Below are 23,871 nucleotides of genomic sequence, written 5' to 3'. Positions count from 1 at the left end.
GGCCGAAGAGTCTGAGAGGGGGAAGACTGTTTACCTTTTAATGATTGTTTTGGCTTTTGGCGATTGGCAGAAGAGCGAGACGGCTGCGAACTCGAGGTACACAAGAAATCTTCCCAGGAATAATCTTTTTCGAATTAATGGGTCGCTGGCTGCGTTGCAACCGTCTTCGCTAGTGAGGGCAAAGAATGGGTGGCAGAATCTACAGCCCAGGAAGCAGGAGATGGAGTGTCAGCTTGAAGGCGAGGCAACTTTTGCCATCATCGAACAGAACTGTAAGACACAAGTTTGCATAGCCATGTTTTTCATGGGACGGGGAGAGGCCTACACAGTGCTGTAGCTTCCAGATGAAGGAACATTCGGTTTACAGCTTGCCAAAAGTTTCCGGGCAACAAGAAAAGGTACCTTCTCCTTCACCCTTATGCCTGAACAGCCCGCTCGTCTTGATAGACGGGACAAGAATGAGAAGAAGCAGCATGTTCTCCAAGACAATTAATGCAGCGGGGGGAAGAAGGTGGTCATGTGCCCTCGTGTGCATCCCTGCTACAAGTGACACATTTGACTGCGTTTTTACATGATGTGCTGGTATGATTGAACTGGTGGCATTTATAACACAGCAACAGATTGGGAATATAAGGGCGCACAGAGATGACTTCATAACCTGCCTTTATCTTAGTAGGAAGCGTTAATCGATCGAAATTCAGGAACAATGTGTGAGTGGGCAACAAATCGGCAGCTTCCTTCTTCATAACTCGATGAACGGCAGTAACGCCCTGATCTCATAGATAATTAGTTGTTTTGTCCTCCATCAAACCATCCAACAACACCGGGTGTAGGGAACACCACGGGTTGAGTTAAGTGTCCTGTGAGCCTCCACTTTCAGTTTTATATGATATTCAGGGAGGGGGGGGGGGGGGGGGGGGGAATGCAGTACAGGGAAGGTGCAGTACAGGGAAGAGGGAAGGCGCAGTACAGGGAAGGAGCAGTACAAGAGATAATATTGCTACATGCAAACCAATGCAAATGTGCTTGAAGAGCCCATGGAGGCAGGAGACATCTCTCTAAGAGAGGGGAAAAGGACAGAGGAAGAGGAGACGAGCAGCACAGAAAGAGAAGTGGAGCTGCGAGGGTGGGGGGCCTGTGGTCGCCAAGCACATACTCACCAAAGAACGGTGAGCCCCTTTGTGGGGGGGGGGGGGGGGGGGGCTTATCAATGACTGGCTGACTAACAAACAAGTTGTACATCTGCACTCACAAGGCTGATGTTTACTTCTTTCAGCAACATAAGCTCTGTGTGAGAGGGATTGTTTATTTTGTAAGGCTACAACGTGCCAAACCACAAGTGATGACACATGGTCGTTATTATGTCATCAAATGTGATATTGTGATGCTGAACAACTACTCAGCTGTACATCCGGAAGCTCATTATTAACCAGCACAGCTAGTTACCAGAGTGCAATACAGAATACGACTTTGGCTGATGGGAGTTTTTGGTGCTGTGTCTGTTGAGCCACTGCAAGTAATACTTGAAATATCTCCACTCAGTCTCCAGATGTGAAAAAAGTGGCAGTGTATAAGCTGAAGGCAGAAATGCTGAATTTAATAGGAATAAAGCCCACAGGCAGGCAGCAAATTCACAGTCAGGTCTTCCACCCATGGCAGAAAGATGGGATGATGTCCATACAATGAGGTGCACCTATTGCTTTCTCCCAAGCATAAAACAGAGACTGGGAATGAGGCACCTGAATCCCCTAGGAGGCCTCCAACACACTCCTTGACAGGTGACGGGCCTTCTGCGACCTGCTGGCATTGAATCGGTCAATGACAAATCTCCGCATGTGCCTGTAGTGAAGAAGACTGGCCATAAAACATTATTTCTAGATGTCCACTATAGGTAGATGCTACTGCTGATTGCCATGGAAGACTCAATATTAAGCAGATACTGTGATGCTAAATAGAATGGCGATCCTGAACAATACTGCCGAAGCCATTCCAAGAAAGGCTTTGGTAGCATGTTACCTTATTAATCCACCCCTGTCTATTGCGCTATGGGATATTGCAACAAAAGATTGATATCCAACACAGAGAAGACAGCCAAGGTCAACATCTGTGACAGGACAGCCAACACTGCATGCACGGCGATTGTAAGACCAGAGTGGAAACATAGCTGTGGGCCATGTCTCATCACCGTAGCAACTAGAATATAGATGACGTGTGCTAGCATGTGTCTGTGCTTCTCACCAGCAGCAACCGAGCAGCCTTGGACAAGGGTTGTCAGCCCCTGCAACCATGAAACCAACACAAGCAGCAGTTGGAACAACAAAACTCTCTGTAGTCCTCAAGGAACTGGCATGTTATGTTTACAGACTGGGGAGCGATGGAGTGCATTGTGGACTGTGTCAGACAAGAACTAATGTTGTTATAATAGTGGCAGACATACTTAGATTTTGTAACAAGTGTAGTTTCTTTTTAACAGTAGAATTACTTATGGTGATGGGAAGTAGTCAGTGTTGGGTGTAATAATGTATATTTTATAATTAGTTGCTGATGTATTAAAAAATAATTCCTGTTGATTGTAATAATTAGTGTAAAAATGAATACAATCTGTCTTTAAATTATAGGTAATGGGGTATAAATAAATAAAGAGTACCATTTTAAGATTTCTGTACAGCAAATATGAGCTAGTTATGTGAGAACAATTTTATTAATAGTCAAATAAAATTTGGTTTTGATCAGTGAGTGTCATTAAAGTGTTTTCAAATAAATTACTTTATATTGCTAATGCTGTCACAGACATCAAACCTGCTTTTTCAAAATAAGAGAAAGTTACATCATATGACAAATTTAAATACAATAGGGAATTTCTCCAACTAAGGGAAACAGAATGCAGTGGAATGAACAATATTTAGTATTTACAAATAACTTTGTGTGTATTACAGCAACCAAATATAGAATAGCAATATCCGCTAAAACCTACATAGGACCAGGTTTTCTTCTTAGTGCGGCTACTTCACACTGTGAAACAAGTAAAGCACCATTATAGGAGAAAAGAAGTTGACAATTATATGCAAGTCAATAGCTTTATTGTTAGATTAAAAAAGCACAGCAATAGTAAGCAGTAGAACCCTGCAAGCATGTGGCCCGTCCGAGTGGTCTGCACTTGGCTGCAGTGTGCAAGACATAGTGTGAATACACTTCATGCAGGTTGGCGGAAGATGATTGATGCTGCCTCACTTAATAACCCACGTGAGCGAATGCTTGTCTACGGCGACGTGGGTATCACACACTTGTCCACAACTACGTAGATAGCAAGCACTCACAGTCACTCACACACAAGCTTCGAATCTGCAGTGTGCACATGTGCGATGTGCTTCCCATACCACCAGACTTGGCCACTTATTTGGATAATTAATACAGATAAAAAGTATTATTTGTTAATCATAAATAACGGATAAAAACATTTATTCAAAACATTATTCACTTACATGAGCAAAAACATTTATTCGTCTTCTGTGGATAAAAGTGTTAAGAATAACAAATAAATGCGAAACCCAAATATATTTACTGGTGCAGTTCTTTGTCTTTTATAAACACATGTATGTTTTGCTGCTTTTAGCTGATTTCCAGAACAACTGTTTTTAAAACATCTCATCAAAAAGTTTATTTAATTTTTGAAGTAGTAGCATTGTGACACACTACAGAAAATATGTTCCACATCTTCAAAGAGGATATTGGTCTTTTATATCTCCTGAAACTGTCTTTATTTTAGGATAGTGTTAAGACTTTCAAGCTCATGGACACCAATACAGGAGAACTATTTGGTTTTAAATAGTGGGTAAGATGTTGCTGCATTAATTGCAGTTGGCGTAGAAAGGAGTCTTCCAATAATCTCTCAACATTTTCTCAATAAAAAAGTTGTCCGCGTGCTGCAATATTTCTGAATTATTTTATGCACTCAAACCCAGCATCTCTTCAAAATTTTTCAAACCTGAAGCTCTATGTAACTGCACAGAGGCACATCACATTAAAAAGAATTATTTCACAAATGTTTCAGACGTGTCATTAGCAGCCACTGAGCTTTTACTTTTTTCACTCATTTTGGAGCACTATAAACATGAAGAAACTGCATAATTATATCAAAAAAACACCTATATCCAATAGTGTTAGCATCCTTGGTACAAAGGAAGAGGGTGTTGCAGATTAAGATTTTCCGTTGGCTGCATTCTTGCCTTTGGTTGCTTACGTATAGTAACTTCTCATGTTTGCAGGGGAAGTGGGGCGTACCAACAAGTGGAGAGTCAGTTGAATTGGCCAGCATAGGTCTTGTAACAGCTAAGGCCATCTGCCTCAAAGCATTTTTATCTTGCATTTGTTACACTGTAAAGCAAGTAAAGATGTAATCAACTGGAGACTGGTTTGAACACTATACTGCTTTACTAGGCATGGTTGTGTGCCATTGACTTCCTCTCACCTCTGAACTGATCTATACAGGCAGTCAGAGGGGAACCTACTATTAAACATGTACTCTTAAACATGGTGCATCTTCACTTGGTATTTTCTTATTCACTGCAGGCTTCAATGGCAAGTACTTGTGACATTGCTGATATTTGATTTATGGGCATAAGGTTGTGGTCCAAGGCATATTTCTCTGCCTGAAATTTTGTCTTCCACTTCTGAAGGTTTCATCGGAAGCTTTAACATCTCGGATAGCTGCTACAGACTCAAAACAAGTTCAGCAAGCTGAACTGTTTCTATATATCCATCCAACAGTCAGTTCATGATGTCAGAAGGCTGCTGCTGCAGCTGCTGCTGCCTAAAGAGTCACACTCATGTATCGGTTGGTTGGTTTTAAAGAGGGATGGGTGGACCAAACTGCCAGGTCATCGGTCCGTCATTCTGATTAAAATAATTCCACAAGGGTGGGAGTAAAATAATCGAGCCATACAAAACACAGCTGGAAGAAAGGAGAAAACCACAAGAATGACAGAAGGGCAACAAACATTAAAATGGACAAAATCAGACAAGAAAACCACAGAGAGAAGCAAGAAACATATAGAAGACACCAAAAAAAAGAGAGCAGATTACCATGACTGGCTGACCATAAGAATAAAAACGAGAAGCCATCCCCTTTGCAGCACATTAGAACCTCCACCCTAAAAGCACTGGGGTGGAGGACACAGAGGGACAACGGACATGCGCTAAAATTTAGATCTAATGATAAAACCTACCCTCACAAATAAAACATAAAAATAAAGCTGCTGTTGAGGCATTGTCGCCCAACACCAGAGGTAGGGTTCTGGCAAAGTTAAAAGTCTGCCACAGAGCAGCTAAACGGGCGCAATCCAGCAAGAGGTGGACGACCGTCATTTGTGAGCCACACGGACACCGAGGTGGGTTCTCCCGACGGAGGAGGTAACCATGCATTACTCACGTATGGCCAATGCAGAGCCGGCAGAGGACAACTGATTCCCTGTGAGAGGACTGCATGGAAGACTTCCACACATTCGTAGTCTCCTTAATGACATGCAGTTTGTTGTGCATACTGTTATGCCATTCCGTCTCCCAAAGCCGAAAAACCCCTGCGGTGTAAGACAGAACCCAGGTCAGTTTTGGAAATGCGCATCTCCAGAAGCGGTTTCCACGTAGCCTATTTGGCCAGCCTGTCACACAAACACCACTGAATGACAGGACCATTCCAGGGAATAGATGGACTCCTGAATGCATGCTACCAAAGGTTGGCGAGAATAGTACTGGTCGATAGCTTGTAGGCTCTTCAAGGAATCAGTACACAAGAGAAATGACTCGCCAGGTCAGGAGCGGATGTGCTCAAGAGCACGAGATATGGCCGCCAGCTCTACAGTGATAACACGGCAGCCATCTGGCAAGGAGTGCAGTTCAATATGTCCACCATGAACATACGCAAAGCCTACGTGACCATCAGCCATCAAACCGTTGGTGTAAACCACTTCATGGCCTCGGTACATGTCGAGAATCGAGAGGAAGTGATAGCGGAGAGTCAGAGGGTTAGGACCATGTAAAAGGTCCAGAAGAATCTGTGGCCTAGGTGTACACCATGGAGGTGTACGTGAATGGACATCGAGGAGAGCTGGTAACAGGAAGGACTCCAGTTGAGACAGGAGGGACCAGACACGAATTGCAATCTTAAGTCCTGACCTGGGCCACCACTGCAGGAGGATGGTTGGGAAAAGGAGATGGTAATTCAAATGTGTAGGAAAACTATGAATGTGTGCAACATAACTGGTGAGCAGTAGTGCACAACTAACCTTAAATGGAGGGACTCCAGGCTCCACCAGGACACTGGTCACCGACTTGTTCTGAAAGCTCCCGTCACTAGGCGAACGCCACAGCGGTGCACTGGGTCAAGTAAACGCAACACTGAGGGCACCGCCAAACAGTAAACCAGACTCCCATAGTCAAGGTGGGGTTGAACAAGGGCTCTGAAGAGCTGCAGCAGCGTAGAGCGATCTGCACCCCAGTTGGTGTTGCTCAAGCAGCGGAGGGCGCTCAACCAGTGGAGGGCGCTCAACCAGCGGAGGCCGCTCAACCAGCGGAGGGCGCTCAAGCAGCGGAGGGCGCTGAGGTGCTGCCAGCACTTCCACTTAAGCTGATGAAGGTGAGGTAGCAAAGTCAATCGGGCATCAAAAACCAGTCCTAAGAATCGATATGTCTCCACTACAGCTAGTGGATCATCATTAAGGTAAAGTTCTGGCTCTGAATAAATGGTGCGATGCCAACAGAAATGCACGACACACAACTTCGCAGCTGAAAACTGGAATCCGTGAGCTAGAGCCCATGATTGCACCTTGTGAATGGCTCCCTGTAGGCACCGCTCAGCAACAACAGTATTAGGGGAGCAGTACAAAATGCAGAAGTCATCCGCATACAGAGAAGGTGAGACTGACGGCCCTACAGCTGCTGCTAGCCACTAAAAATACACACACACTCAATACAGAGCCCTGCAGAATGCCATTCTACTGAATACAGGGGGGGGGGGGGGGGGGAAACTATGGGAGCAGCAACTTGGACACGGAAAGAACGGAGTGACAGGAAGTTTTGGATAAGAATCGGGAGTGGGCCCAGGAGACCCCAATCGTACAATGTGCCAAGAATATCACGATGCCAGGTCACATTGTATGCTTTACGTAAGTCAAAAAAGACGGCAATCAGATGTTGGCGTCTGGAAAAGGCAGTTTGGATGGTAGACTCAAGGAACACAAGATTATCAGTTATAGAATGACCCTGGCAGAAGCCGCCCTGACATGGAGCCAGTAGGCCACATGACTCCAGGACCCAACCCAACCGCTGACACACCATACATTCCAGCAGCTGGAATGGTGATGCTGATGGCCGGTAGCTATCCAAATCAAGTGGGTTTTGACCGGGTTTGAGCACTGGAATGATGGTGCTCCCCTGCCACTGTGATGGAAAAACGCCATCGCACCAGATCCAGTTGAGATCACGAGGAGATGTCGCTTGCAGTCAGACGAGAGATGTTTAATCATCTGACTGTTGATCCGATCCGGGAGCTGTGTCGGGGCAATGTGCAAGGGTGCTGAGGAGCTCCCACTCTGTAAATGGGGAGTTATAGGGTTCACTGTGGCATGTAGTGTACGAGGGGACTATCCTTTCCATCCACCATTTGAGGGTGCGAAAGGCTGAGGGGTAGTTCTGTAATGCAGAGGCTTGAGCATAGTGCTCAGTAATCGTGTTTGCGTGGGTAGATAACAACGCCATTCATGTAAATGCCAGGGACACATGTTGAGGTCGGGTACCCAAAAATACATCTGATGTTCGTCCAGACTTGTGAAGGTGTCGTACGACACCCAATGGTCAACACGTACCTCTCCCAACACTCCTGTTTCCATCATTTTATAAGCTGCTGAACATGGGCACGGAGCTGCTTAAAGGTTATTAGGTGCTCTAGGGAAGGGTGCCGCTTACGTCACTGTAGAGCTCACCAACACTCTTTAATTGCCTTAGCGATTTCTGGTGACCACCAAGGGACTGTCTTTCGTTGGGGGCACCCTAAAGAATGAGGGATCGCATTTTCCGCTGCAGAAATGATTGTTGTAGTGACCTGCTCAATGACAACATCGATGGCACCATGTGGGGGGATATTCAGTGGTGACAGCAGAGGTGAAGGCCTCCCAGTCGTCCTTGTTTAAAGCCCATCTGGGTAGGCTTCCATGGGCATGATGCCAGGGGAGTGACAGGAAGATGGGGAAGGGGTCACTACCACACAGGCCGTCATGTGCTCTCCAGTGGATAGATGGGAGAAGACCAGGACTGCAAACTGAGAGATCAATGGCCGAATATGTGCCATGTGCCACACTGAATTGTGTGGGGGCACTTGTATTTAAGAGGTAGAGGTCGAGTTGTGACAGTAAATTTTCGACCTTCCTACCTTGGCCAGTAAGCACGGCGCGACCTCACAAGGCGTTATGCACGTTAAAATCTCCCAAAAGTAGGAAAGGTTTAGGGAGTTGATCAATCAGTGCAGGTAATACGTTCAGGGCTCCTGTACCATCTGGAGAAAGATATACATTGCAGACAGTTATTTTCTGTGTCATCCTTATTCTGAAAGTCACAGCTTCAAGAGTAGTTTGAAGGGGCACATGTTCACTAAATATTGAGTTCAGGACATAGACGCAAACTCCACAAGACACACTATTATCGTTGCAACGGTTCCTGTAATATCCCGTGTCGCGATGGAGGGCAGTGGTCCGCATTGCCAGGAACCAGGTTTCCTGGAGGGCAATGCAAAAAGCAGGTGTAATGCTTAACTGTTGCTGTAGCTCAGCCAGGTGGTGGGAAAAACCTCCGCAATTCCACTGGAGGATTATGTGATCATAAGACTGGAAAGGCAAAAACCACTCAATGAGGCAGTCTATGCCTCAGGGTCACCTGCTGCCACCAGATGAGTACCCATGCAATTGACATCCATAGTGTCCGAGGACCCAGCAAGGTCTAGGTCCTCAGCAGACGCCACAATCTCCACCTTATTCTCAGACACAGAACTTGTAGGCAGTGGTGGTGTGGGCACCACCGCAGTGCCTTGGGTCTTTTTATTTTTAGGTTTCTCTCACTGCTCCTTAGGTTTGTCCGGCTGCAAGGGCTTCACTGATTCTGTCTCAGGGACTGAGGAGGACCATGAAGCCCTAAGACCAGCTACCTGTGGTTGCTTCAGTCACTGGCAGGGATCAGCTTTGCCACTGGCAGGAACCTGGGAAGGGAGTGACCCAAGGGATCCCCTTCCTGGCGACAAGAGGAGCCAAAGAAGACTTATGCTTCTCTGGCTGAAAAGTGGGGACTAATGTCCCTGATAGTTGGGGGGAGGGGGGGAGGGGGGGGGGGAGGGTGTCGCTCCTGAAGTAGTTTGTGCAGGAGCAAGAGAGAGGGAAGTGCCCCCACCATCAAGGGGTCAGGTGGAGTCTGACAGTTCTGAGAGCCAACTGTACGCAGCGGAATGGAAGATGGTAGAAACGTTGTTGTAGTTGTAGCAACGGTGTAGGTTGACGTCATATGCACAGGATGTAGCCTCTCATACTTGCTCTCAGCCTCAGTGTAGGTCAGTTGGTCTAGGGTCTTGTATTCCATAATTTTTCTTTCTTTCTGGAGAACCCTGCAGTTTGGCGAGCAAGGCAAAGGGTGTTCTCGGCAGTTGACACAGATGGGAGGCATGGCACAGGGAGTATTGGGACACAAAGGACATCCACAATCCTGACACGTGATGATGGAAGTACAGCGGGAAGGCATATGGCCAATCGTCCAGCACCAAGTACCGCATTGGGGGAGGGATATATCGCTTTACGTCACAGCGGTAGACTATCATCTTGACCTTCTCGGGTAATGTGTCACCCTCGAAGGCAAAGATGAAGGCACTGGTGGCAACCTGATTATCCCTCAGACCCCAGTGGATGAGCTGTACAAATTGGACACCTTGCCCCTCTAACCTGGTGCACAGCTCATAATCAGACTGCAAAGGAAGGTCCCTGTGAAATATGATACCCTGGACCATATTTAAGCTCTCATGGGGTGTGATGGAAACAGAAACATCCCCCGGCTTGTCACAAGTGAGTAGTGCCCGTGACTGGGCAGAGGATGTTGTTTTGATCAAGACTGATCCTAACAGCATTTTGGAAAAACCCTCCACCTCCCCTAGCTTGCCCTCTAAATGCTCCACAAAAATCTTAGCATTGAAGTTAGACCTTCACCGCTTAAGAGGCTGCTGGTGTTTGACCACCAACAAGAGATGATGCACTATGCTTCATGGCGTGTCATCCGCCCTGATGCCATCCACTCCGACCAGGGGCCCTACTCACGGGTGCCACCCAGCCACAGCAAAGGCCACCTGGTAGGACGGCCATTGCGGGGAGTCCCAATGTCCCAGGGTGACGGGCATCTACTACTTTGCATACATGGGAAGTTAACAGCGAGGGCATCAGCAGAGCGATCCCCGTGTGGTAAGGGGACTACAACCGACAGGGTACATGGCGGCCCCACCACAACAGACTCGCTACCGTGGTGGATATCAGGTGCAAACAAACTAAGAAGTCCATTATCATCGACAGCGCAGAAAGCGATGCTGCACAGAGGATGGAGGAAAATGCACCCAGGAGGGTGACCTCACCCAACAGCTGGAGAATGAGCGGAAGTGCAGATCCACGTTGACGGAGGATGCGAGAGGTCTCAGTGCATGATGGACACTAGGCACCATGTAAGGCGCCCTTCCCCAATTGGCTTGTTCATTGGGAAAATTTTGAAAAATGGTACCTGTAGGGTTTGACCTCCATCACACAGAGGCCGAAATGTGAGAGACTCCTTTTAGTTGCCTCTTATAACAGGCAGGAATATCTTGGGCCTATTCTAACCCCCCGACCTGCAGGGGGGACATGCTGATGTATGCTGTGGATCTTATAGAGGGGAAGAGTTGGCACTGTTTGTTTTATTTAACAGTTATTGACCACGACTCATCTAATTTCAGTCCTCCTCCCCTTCTGCTGAAATTGATTTGTGCCTCAAGGAACACAAAGTCAACTGTTACCTGGGGATATGGATAAATCAGCAGTAGCAGATCTTGCACTAGGGCTGCGAAACCACCAAATTTATTTCTCTGACACTGTGGTTTTAGCAAGATAATTAATAAACTAGGATGTACAGAGAGGCCACAGGAATTCAAAAGCACAGAAACAGTTTCAACAGAAAAGAAGAAGGCTTCCTGAGTTTTTTCAATTTTGTAACAGCTTTTTGTGTCATTAAAGACTCTGTTGAAGTTCCCGGCAGTGGAAGACGAAATGTTAGGCAGAGAATTATACCTTGGAACACAACCTTATGCTCATAAATTGAATATCAGCAATATGTTCCTCATTGTTAGGAGTGAAACAAGCGATAAGCGACAGACAAAGTCGTATGACAAAGGCAGACTGAACCCCCATTTTTTAGTTTTGAGTTTGGAACAACCACTGAGCCACCAAGGCACATTTCAGCGCAGACCATTTATACATTATTTAGCAAACAGAAATTGCACTTATCCAAGGGAATACCAATAATTTATTCATGAATAAATTCATCCGAATCGTCTAATTATTTGAATAATTATCTAGACTGAAATTTATTTAAGTAATGAACACCTCTGCTTACCACTACTCTTAACACTTCCTCCCTCTTTCAAGTCATTTCTGCTTGTATCATACAAAGTAATTAGCCCTACTAGTTCATCTGCGAGTCCTAAAAGTTCATTTGCTCAATTTACTGATGAGATCCTACAGTGTAGCTGCACTGAGGTTTTTGTGTTAATTATAAACAAAGTTGACAACTATAATGAATTCTCAGGCTCAGTTTCATCTATTCTATCCAAAATATGTCTCAAAATCAGCTGCAGACTGAATGAACAGTAGTTTGTCACTCACCCATTCATACAAATTCATTGTTACACAGCTAAATCAATTACCTTCACTAAAATTCAGTAATAAATTATCACTTTAATTTTCATTATACATAATCATACTCAGTCACTGTTGTAATATATGCTTAATTTCAGATAAACAGCAAACACATTCCCTGAAGAAAACATGGAAAATTGATAGCTGAAAAGAAATTCTGATTCTAAATGCATTCCAATGCTCGCCAAGCCCGTTAGTGCCACTATGTTGTGACGAAGCAGTGCACACTCCATGTTTCCCTTGCCACATGGTAGGGCCACATGTCTGTTGCCCCACACTCAGTGAGTGCTAGCCCATGTGATGTCGAGTGCAGAAGCTGCCGGCGGCATCCTCCCACAATGAGTGTGAGCATTGTTTACATGGAGTACAGTGCTCTAGTAAGCAGGATCAACATTTCTTAAGACAGTTGATCAACAGTGAACAAAAACTACTGAAGAAAAACACAGTAACAATAAAGTGATGAGAGAAATGACAAAATAGGACAAATTCCTCAAGGATTAATGGGAAATGAAACAAAACCAGAAAGTAACAGTCTAAAAGTGACAGCTGAAATATTTCAGTAACATAACCTTTCATGTTATCATGTTCCCAGTTACGTGAGTGGCTCAAAGACTTCATAAGTAACTGAACCCAGTATGTTGTCTCAAGATATATATATATAAGATGAGGTGACTTACCGAACGAAAGTGCTGGCAGGTCGATAGACACACAAACAAACACAAACATACACACAAAATTCAAGATTTCGTAACAAACTGTTGCCTCATCAGGAAAGAGGGAAGGAGAGGGAAAGACAAAAGGATGTGGGTTTTAAGGGAGAGGGTAAGGAGTCATTCCAATCCCGGGAGCAGAAAGACTTACCTTAGGGGGAGCGGAAGGACTTGCCTTGGGGGGAAGGAAGGACAGGTGTACGCTCGCACACACACTCATATCCATCCGCACAAATTGATGTGCGGATGGATGTGAGTGTGTGTGCGAGTGTATACCTGTCCTTTTTTCCCCCTAAGGTAAGTCTTTCTGCTCCCGGGATTGGAATGACTCCTTACCCTCTCCCTTAAAACCCACATCCTTTTGTCTTTCCCTCTCCTTCCCTCTTTTCTGATGAGGCAACAGTTTGTTGCAAAAGCTTGAATTTTGTGTGTATGTTTGTGTTTGTTTGTGTGTCTATCGACCTGCCAGCGCTTTCGTTCGGTAAGTCACCTCATCTTTGTTTTTATATATAATTTTTTCCACGTGGAATGTTTCCCTCTATATATATATATAAAAATGCAGACAACAAGGAAAAACAAATCCATAATGTTTGAAAACAGCATTAGTAGTGTGCTCTTGCTCCACACTCAGTCAGCTATCTAGGCGTAACATTGCAAAGCGATACGAAATGGCACAAGCAGCGATACGAAATGGCGCAAGCACATAAGGATTGTAGTAGGGAAGATCAATGGCCAACTTCAGTTTATTGGGAGCATTTCTGGGAAGTGTGGTTCACCTGTAAAGGAGTCACACATAGGATACTAGTGCGAACCATTCTTTAGTACTGCTCAAGTGTTTGGGATCTGCACCAGGTCAGATTAAAGCTGGGTGGGCTGCTAGATTTCTTACTGGTAGGTTTGAACAACATTAAAGTATTATGGAGATGCTTCAGGAATGCAAATGGGGATTTCATGAGGAAAGGTGACTTTTCCTTGGAACACTGGTGAGAAAATTTAGAGAACTGGCATCTGAAGCTGATTGCACAAACGATTCCACTGCTTCCAATGTACATTTTATGCAAGGACCATGTAGGTAAGAGAAATTTGGGCTTGTACGGAGGTATATAGACAGTCATTTTTTCCGTTGCTCTATTTGAGAGTGGAACAGAAAAGGAAATGAGTATTAGTGGTACAGGGTACCCCTGCTAAGCACATATGGTGGCTCACAGATTAAGTATGTAGATGTAGATAGAGGTATCGTTTTTGTATGAAAAGCAATGATTTTTTCCTAGTTTCATGATTATTTCTGAAAAGTATGGCGAAATTATGATAATTCCTGGAGGGATCTGGGGCTCTCAACACACTTCAAACAAAGACAGCCCTACTATCTTAATTATGCAAGTCCTGCAAGAACAAAGTTTAACAATTTAGGAGCATTTGGAGTAGTCTAACCCAATAATGTAGTCCCATCAATTTTCCAATACAGCTCCTGATAAAAAAGTATACTGCGCAGCACTGCAATTTCTCAGAAAATCTTATGGGCAATAACTGATCTTGAAACAGGCAACATCGCTTCTTGTTGTTTATAACTGGTGACTAGTTTCAACTGCATCACCTTCAGACCAAAATATCCATGGTGAGGTGCCTACCATGGCAGCGTTGATAAGGTAATTCCTTAAACTAGAAACCTGCCAACAATGCAGAGTGAACAAGTTGCATAACGGAGAATGTTTCCAACTTACCCTTTCCTCCATATTCAATTCTTTCAATCCAATAATCAAAAATCTGTGGTAATTTATAAATACACAGAGAGTATGTCTATTACTGACTTTAAATTGCATTTCTGATGTATATATACAATATCATCACTTTATCAAAGCACCTCAAACAATTAACATCTTAAAAAGTATACAGTCCCTGGTCAATTTATTAGATGCACTGCAGTTTTCAAGCAAATTTTGATTTATGTGTAACAATTTTTTTTAATGCCCAACGTCCGACAGCCTGTGTCTACTTGATAACTAAGGTGATATAACAAATAAATAAAATGTAGTATTTGTTGAAAACATTTTATTTCAATAATTACAACAAAAATTAAAATATCATGAAAGTGAAAAAATTAGTTTTAATATCTTGTTGAGCCTCCTTTTGCAGTTATGAGAGCCTTAATACGACATTGCATGCTGTCGATGCAGGACTGTACTGCGTCCTGCATTTGTGGATGATGATACCCCACAACGATGATCTTCTCTAAGGGCTGTGTTTTTGTTGTGATGACATCTTTTGCCACCTTCCCTTTCATTAGTTCCAACACATTTTCTGTGGGGTACATGCGACACCCCCGGGATAACAAGGCCGCCCAGCAGTGTTAGTGACGTCACACTAAGCGGCCCATAGCCGACGCAGCAGTCCACTGACATCTCCGTACAGACGCGCCTGATTCTAACGATCTTCTGTCCGTCATACAGAAAGGAGCGAACTAATCGATAATTCGAACCAAAGACCAAATTATATATATTCTTGTAAACAGCATAAAGGTTCATAATGAAATACCGATTACATATACGGGCAGGAATAAGTTTAATCGATTGAGGAACTTTGCCACTATTTTATAATTGTCAGAACACTATTTAGCTTTAAAACTCGCATACAAATGCCAACTGACAGCAGGACTTAACATTTTCAAGCTATTACACTGAAAGTAAATTATCTTAAACACTGTCATACATAGCGAAACCCTCACAACTTTCGTTTACAATAAGGTAACAAGCGTTCGCTTTATCTCATAAAACACATGACTATTGTGAATTTACTCATGTGTTCATGGTGACAGCTCTTTTCAAGAATTTTTACAAGTGTATCCCCAGTAATAAAGAATGGAAACAAAAGATAGATATCAAATATTCTTCTTTTAACGTAGACATCACTGAACACAAGATTCTGTCTTGCACTGTGATACTAAGGGACTGCTCTTTCCTTTAAGAAAAGCCTGCCAATTTGAAGTTCACTCTGCTATTGAAGATACACTTCTTGAAACAATATTAAAAATGTTAGGAAAGGTAAGGAAATGAAAAACATCCAAGTGCATTACATGTAAGAATGTGAGCAAAAGGCTGAGGCTCTCTTTACTTACCATTTTCAATCTCTCTACAGCTTATTTCCTTTCCACGTAGAAATCACCAACTGCAAGTCTCATTATTGCTGTCTGTTACTAACAAAATGCTTTTCTATTTAGAAAACCTGACAATTTGATGTTCATTCTGGTACTGAAGATAAACACTTTTCAGAGGAGTTCTAGAACCTATTCCTGCCCGTATATGTAATCGGTATATCGTTATGAACCTTTATGCTGTTTACAAGAATAGATATAATTTGGTCTTTGGTTCGAATTATAGTTCGCTCCTTTCTGTATGACGGACAGAAGGTCGTTAGCATCAGGCGCGTTTGTACGGAGGTGTCCGTGGACTGCTGCGTCGGCTATGGGCCGCTTAGTGTGACGTCACCAACACTGCTGGGCGGCCTTGTTATCCCGGGGGTGTCGGTTCATGTCAGGACTATTACCTGGCCAGTCTAACAGAGGGATATTTTGTTCCTTCAGAAAGGATTTAACTGACCTGGCTGTGTGACAGGGAGCTCCAGCCTGCATAAAAATAAATAGTTCCCCATTCGGGAACCATTCTCTGAGCTGTGGTATAAACCATTTTTGCAGGGCTTCCTTGTATTGGTCTTGCCTCATTATGTCTTTCACCACAAAGACATCCTGTACCCTTCACACAGATAACAGATCAAATCATCACCTTAGTTGCATGTTTTACAGTCTGAATAATACAATCGGGGCGAAATTTTTCTCCTGTTCGACGGCACACATACTGAGATTTGTTAGTTAAAATTTCAAACGTGCTTTCAGTGCGGAAGCTTACCTGTAAAAATCAAGAAACATAAGTAATATACTATGAATAAATGTTCATAAGTTATATCATATCGTAAATAATAATTTTAAAGTTTAATTACCGATCTCCAGAAGTCCACATCCGTATCACACCAGTTTAGCTCACTTCTGATGCTTTGCTCTCATTGTGGCTGTTAACTTTGGTTTTCTAGTGGGTCAACAGGCCTTAAAATCAATATCCTTCAACTTTCCGCAAAAAGTTCATTCAGATGCATTCATATCAGCCTCTTCCAGTTGAGATTTTATTGGTTTCATTGTTGCAAATCTGTTTTTTAGGCAAATTCTTTTGAGAAATCTTTGTGACTTGGGGTGAAACTTGGTTTTCTTCCACATTTATTCTTCCTTCTGGGGGCTCAGTTCTTCACCTGAATCAATTTTCTTCTTTACACCCCTCACGCTAGCTTCTGACATTTCCAACCTTCATGAAATTTCCTGATTGGAATACATTTTTGTATTAACGAGGGCTTTGACCTCATCTTTTTTATGTGGTGCAATGTCTCCTCTTTCACCCATTTTTAAAGGTCACAATTTATAACATCTGGCTGTTAAACAATCATTTGTGATGTCAATATTATGAAATTGATAATCAAAGCGAACAAAGTATTACATCAGTTACACGCGAGAGCGCCACTGAACAAGTCCTTTCCTGTACACTGTCAACAATCCAATGTCACATAGCAACAATAGATACAAAATTCAAGAATGTCATAATTGCCCTGAATAAACGTCATAAATTTTCTGATTAATCACATTAAATATAGTACTCAACACGTAATTATTACAAATAACATTAAAAATGTGCAGTGCATCTAATAAGTTGGCCATGGACTGTAACTTTCGGATATATGATTTACCTTAAAATTAGTCATCATTTTACATCTCTTTCAATGTACACCAGCAAATATTCTAAATAATATAAATCAAGAATAAGAGAGAGAGTAAAAGCAGAAAAAAGAAACAGTCTCAGAAATGCTTTAACAGAGAAAGAGCCACTATGTTGGCTACAAACACCCATCTTTTCACAGAAGTTATCTGGTTACTCTTTCCCATAAGACACCATCTACTTTTTACTGTACATAAATGTCTAATTTATCTTGTGCAATAATGGAACCAGTTCCATTATTTCAATTTTAATTCCATTGTTAATTGTGTCAAGTAACAGTCTTAGGTAAACAGTATTTACAAAATTTATTGCTTAGAGGTTTCTTCAGTTGCAGCATGTGCCATGAATGATAAAATAAAGCTATTAAAGTTCTAGTGCCAAAAGTAATTTATGTTCAGTCTAAGTATATACTAACAAATTATGAAATAAGATTGCTACTGACCATATAGGGGATATGTTGAGTCACAGACAGGCACAACAAAAAGACTATTGAACAAGTAAGCTTTTGACCAAAAAGCCTCCTTCTGAATTAGACAAAACACACACACACACACACACACACACACACACTTTCTCTTCATGCCCATGACCACTGTCTCTCGCTGCTCAGGCCAGCCTGAGAGCAACTGCGCATGGTGGGAGAAGCAATCCAGGTGGTGGGGTTAAGGAGGAGGCAAAGAGAGGGAGGAATAGTAAGGAAGGGATCAAGAACGGTAAAGTGCTGCTTGTAGGAGCATATAGGTGTGAGATAGAGAGAGGGTAGGGCAGCTAGGTGAATAGACGGAGGGCCAAAAGGGGGGGGGGGGGGAAGGGGGGCGGGGAGGAGGAGAGAAGTGAGAAGACTGTGGGTGCGTTGGTGGAATAGAAGGCTGTGTAGTGCTGGAATGGGCACAGGGAAGGTGACAGGTGAGTAAAGGACAATGACTAATGAAGGTTGAGGCCAGGAGGGCCACGAGAATGTAACATATATTGCAGGGGGAGTTCCCAACAACTGGGTGGTCTAGCTGTTTCTTGACCATAGTTTATCGGTGGACATTCATTTGGACAGAAAGCTTATTGGTTGTCATGCCCACATAGAATGCATAGAATGCAGAACATTGTTTGCAGTTCAGCTTGTAGATCACATGCCTTTGATGGGATAGGTGATGCTTGTGATGGGAGTGGAGCAGGTGGTGGTGGGAGGATGTACGGGACAGGTCTTGCATGTACGTCTATTACAGGTATACGAGCCTTGAGGGAAGGGGTTCGGAGCAGAGGTTGTGTAGGGATAGGTGAGGATATTGTGGAGATTTGGTGGGTGGTGGAATACCACTGTGGGAGGGATGGGAAGGACAGTGAAAAGGACATTTCTCATTTCAGGGTACGAGAGGCAGTCGAAACCCTGGTAGAGAATGTGATTCAGTTCTCCAGTCCAGGTTGGTACTGAGTCGGCAGTGATGTGCAGTCCCTCTTGAAACAAACCAAAGATCTCACTGAGGCCTTCATAGACTGTAATTACACTCCCAACCTTGTACAGAAAAACCTCCTGTGCATTATCTCTCCAATCACACACCACCTTCCAAAGTCATACTGTCCCACCACAGAGGAGCATTCCCCTTTTGACTCCGTACCACCCAAAACTGGGGCAACTGAATCACATTCTCCATCATCGTTTCGACTACCTGTCATTGTGTACTGAAATGAAGAATGTCCCACCCACTATCCTTTCCACCCCTTCCACAGAGGTATTGCACCACACATTGAACCTACACAACATCCTTGTCCATCCCTACACAACCTTCACATCCCTGTAATAGATCTAAATGCAAGACTTGTATCATACATCCTCCCACCAACACCACCTACTCCACTCCGGTCACAAGCATTACGTATTCCATCAAAGGCATGTGATCTACAAGCTAAACTGCAACCGCTATATTGTGTTCTACGTGCGTATGACAACTAACAAGCTGTCTGTCCACATGAACGGCCACCGTCAAACTGTGGCCAAGAAATAGCTGGACCACCCAGTTGCTGAGCATGCTGCCCAACATGATGTTCTTCATTTCATTGACTGCTTCACAGCCTGTGTTGTCTCAATCCTTCCTCCCAACACCAGCTTTTCTGAATGTCGCAGGTGGGAACTCTCCCTGCAATATATCTTTTATTCCAGTAACTCTCCTGGCCCCCCCATTAGTCATTGTCCTTTACTCGCCTATCACCTTCCCCATTCCCATTCCAGCACTACACAGCCTTCTATTCCACCAACTCACTCACAGTCTTTTTACTTCTCTTGTTTTCTACCTGTCCGCCTCCCCCCCCCCCCCCCCCTTTCACTCTCCGTCTATCCTTCCAACTGCACCTAGCTTCTCTACCCTCTCTCTATCTTGTCCCTATATGCTCCCACAAGCAGAACTTTACTGTCCCCCCATCCCTATCCTGCTATCCCTTCCCACTCCCAGCCTCCCCCTTAACCCCACAAGGCAGACTGCTTCTCCCATTATGTGTAGTTGCTTGCAGTCTGGCCTCGGCAGCCAGAGACAGTGGTCATGTGCATGGGAGTTGCAGTTTTTTTTTTGTGTGTGTGTGTGTGTGGTGTGTTGTCTCATTCAGAACAAGGCTTTTTGGCTGAAAGCTTACTTGTTTAGCTGTCTTTTTGTTGTGCCTGTCTGCGACTCAACATTTCCACTATATGGTGGGTGGCAATTTATTCTTTTCATGATATTATCATTAATTCATTATTCCTTCCTGGATTTTCCTATGTATATATTAACATTTTAAAGAGTCAGTCAATTTCTATGATACAGGAACAGAAGTATTAACAATGATTAAGAAACACCACATAACACTATATGTACAAATACTTGTACACACTTGGGAATATCCCTAATGAGTCAACAACATGGGAAACAAGTATACAGGCTGTCCAACAAAAAACAGAAAAGCATGCGTACACAGTTCTCTCTCTCTCTCTCTCTCTCTCTCTCTCTCTCTCACACACACACACACACACACACACACACACAAATCTATGCATGGTCCCTTCTACCAAATATTTATTTACAGAATTTACAATTCATTCACAAACAACAAGCTGAGATTATGGGGGAAGTCATTAATGTTTTGTACAATGCAAAAAGAATAGTTATTGTGTAAATTCTACTTTGCACCATACTAACCAAGAAGATTGACAAGGTCTGGAGGAATCTCGGTGAGTTGATTATGAGATAGATCCAAAGATGTTAGATGTGTTAAAAAGCCAATTCCAGGAGGAAGGAATGTCAGACTGTTGAAGCTGACGTCCTGCAAATAGCAGCCCACTGCAGTACTTACAGAAATTATGAAACCAACAGGAATTTCCAGATAAATAACAGAACAACACAATATATACACTATAAATGTTAAACAAAACAAAGCCAGATTAATTGGAAAAATAATACAAATACTACAAAATACTTCACTGAAGTGTCACAGATACTCCATGTAACAGTTTTCTCATAGCTTTACAAGATTCAAAGGCACCAGATGTTTGAACATTCACAAATAACATGCAAAAACAAGTTTTTCAAGTAATTGTCAAATCCACAAGGGAGACAGATAAATAAGCAAAGTACACACACACACACACACACACACACACACACACACACAAGCAAAACATCATAAATGACAACATATTTAAGAACATGGCACCAATGAAAGTTTTGTTTCTGTTTTCCTTGTCACAGAGTATTTGCAAAAACAATATTTGCCTTTCATTTACACAGAAGATGATTTGTTTCTTACCAAACTGTTTGGTTCCTTTGCCCCAAATAATAAACTGAACAGACAAACAAAGTGTGATCTTTGATCCTGTGGACAACGAATTGAAAACTACATTTCACACTTTTTTACAATTTAATTATAAAGTTGTGAGCTGAAAGCTTCCATAAATTAAAGCACTTTACAGTTTATTAAATTTTAAAAAAATATGAAGACAATCTGCAATAACAGTGTGTGTGCTGCCAAGACATTTATAGCCAGAAGATGTAAACATGTAACTAGTTCCAGAATTAGTTAACCACAACCACCAGGATGCTTCCAACCTAAGACTAGTACATGCCCTATGAAAACACAGCAAAGAATTTTGCAATAGAATTTAACATGGTCTCCCAGCCATGTATATGGCACTGTAAACTGACTCGTGCCTCTCATCTGCAGCTATTTATACGTGCAGCCAAAGGCAACTTCATGCACACCACATCTCATCTGCTTTAGGTATTGTATTCTGCAACTGAGATATCTGTGATCTGAACTTGTCTTTGGATTGCAGTTAGAGTTCCACTGGTGATCCCGCTGTGATGTACTGTGCTGGGTTTCTGATTTTCAAAAGTGACTCTCATTGGACCTTTTACCTATACCACCAACTATGATAGCTGTGCTTGTATTGGGACTTGGAAACAGTAACCACTACATGTATTTGCTTACAAGTGGTTCAACAAATATCTAATCCATGGCTAGAAAATTGGCAATGAGACAAAAGGACTTCAAGTATGAATTAAAAAATACTTCAGTTTCTACAACAGCATGTACGACACTGCCATTAGCTACCGAAACAGCAGCACTAGCAATGTGAACAGCAGCACTATCAATGTGAACAGCAGCACTAGCAATGTGAACAGCAGCACTAGCAATGTGAACAGCAGCACTAGCAATGTGAACAGCAGCACTAGCAAAACTAATGATATCAAAAACAACAGCATTACAGCACCACTACTGTTTCAACAATACCTTGCTGAATTAATCGGGGAAATATCATAATGTATAAAGTATTTGGATAATATATTTGTTACTGCGTCTATTAAACACTTATCAGATCTATGCAGATTTTCTAAAAAAATGCAGGCAGCTGAGTTACACTGCACTTCATGCAAAAGCAAATTCTTCCAGGCACAAGTAGAGTACTTACACCACATGCTTTACAAACACAATGTCTGTCCTGTAGATAACCATTTAAAAGCCATTGAAAAACTCCCAATATACAAAAATATCAAAGTGTCATTACTTTTCACATTTGCAATACATTCATTCCACAGTCAGCTAATAAATCCCAACCACTAAACCACCGATGAAAAATTGAAGGAAGTAAGTTTAGGGTGTCATGTCCCACTGCCAGTCATGAAAAAAGACGGTACAGTTCTCAAGTGGTTAGTAACTTGTGACTGGATCCACTCCATGTCTATCATTTATGCCTATCTCCTTGTAAAAGTGATCCACAGATGAATAAAACCTTTAGCCATCACAGCCAATGCATCACTCTGCAGCAAAAAGTGGGGAGGCAGGGGGGGGGGGGGGGTCTCTCATCATAAAAGAGCACTGAGGGGCATATGCTTCGAAGATGTTGAGACCTGATCAAACAAATGACTCCCCACTAGAGGAAGTACTTTCAAAACTACATTTCATACTACCTTTCATAAGCCCGTTTATGTAGAAAACAGCAACAACAAATTTTCATTAACTACCACATTTTGCAGTTTACTAAGGCAATGAGAGATACCTCTAAACTTCTAAGTCACATATGCCAACCAGAAACTGGAACTATAAACATGAAGCTAGTTCCAGAGCGAGACTACAACAGTGATGGCAATGCAGATGCATATTATGGACACATGATGCAAACATGGAGCTAGTACTACAGTTAGCCAACCACAACAATAAATTTGGCTCCAAACCGATGTTAGTACCAGCACCTGGTGAACACAGGACAGATGACACATCAGAGTTTCATGCGGTCTCCAGGTAACCTGAGACATGGGCAGTGTAGCTCCTCTGAGGATGCATATGCACAGTGCTCCAAAATTTTTGTTACGGTTTCTAGGGATTGTAGAGAGGACTAAGTAGATAATGTTTTGATAGGGCACTCATGTCCAGAAATGTACAGTATGGATAGAAAATAAGTTTGAAGATTGGATCACTTCCAAATCTCCCATTTCACGGTACAGTCTGTAATGGTAGAGCTATTCAGCGCATGTATCGAGAATGTTTGCCGGATTGTCACAGTATATCATGTATCATTTTTGTTCAACTACAACAATGACAGTGGCAAATTAGTACATTCACAATTAGCAGAGTAGTTGTGCTCCACGGATGCACACTAGGTCCACAGCAGTGAAGCAGTACCTGTAAAGCACACAAACTTATTTTACCTCCAAATGATACATATCTGGACACAGGTTCCTTATGAAAACTTTAACTACTAAGTCCCCTATACAACCTCTATAAGCTTGTAATGTGAACTGTTGAACAGCCTTTAAGTGCAACTGAAAGCCGCTACAGACTCTTCATGTCCAATTCTTGCAGTACCTTATCTGCTTCAAATACTACATGCCACAGCTGATGTTGCTCAGACATGGACTTGTCTTTTTATCATAT

General features: G+C 42.9%; 1 protein-coding gene across 1 annotated transcript in view; it reads right to left on the bottom strand.

The window, feature by feature from the left end:
- LOC126469752 (leucine-rich repeat-containing protein 40-like) overlaps positions 1-23,871 on the bottom strand; it is a 214,873-nt gene that overhangs the window by 95,486 nt on the left and 95,516 nt on the right. Inside the window, exon 4 of the mRNA XM_050096966.1 lies at positions 20,640-20,763. Coding sequence (XP_049952923.1) covers positions 20,640-20,763 — 124 coding nt within the window. The remainder of the gene's footprint in view (positions 1-20,639; positions 20,764-23,871) is intronic.

This window comes from Schistocerca serialis, chromosome 3 (genome assembly GCF_023864345.2).
Source record: "Schistocerca serialis cubense isolate TAMUIC-IGC-003099 chromosome 3, iqSchSeri2.2, whole genome shotgun sequence".
NCBI lineage: Eukaryota > Metazoa > Arthropoda > Insecta > Orthoptera > Acrididae > Schistocerca > Schistocerca serialis.
Note: the sequence above shows the minus strand (reverse complement) of the source record. Positions and strands in the feature narration are given on the sequence as shown.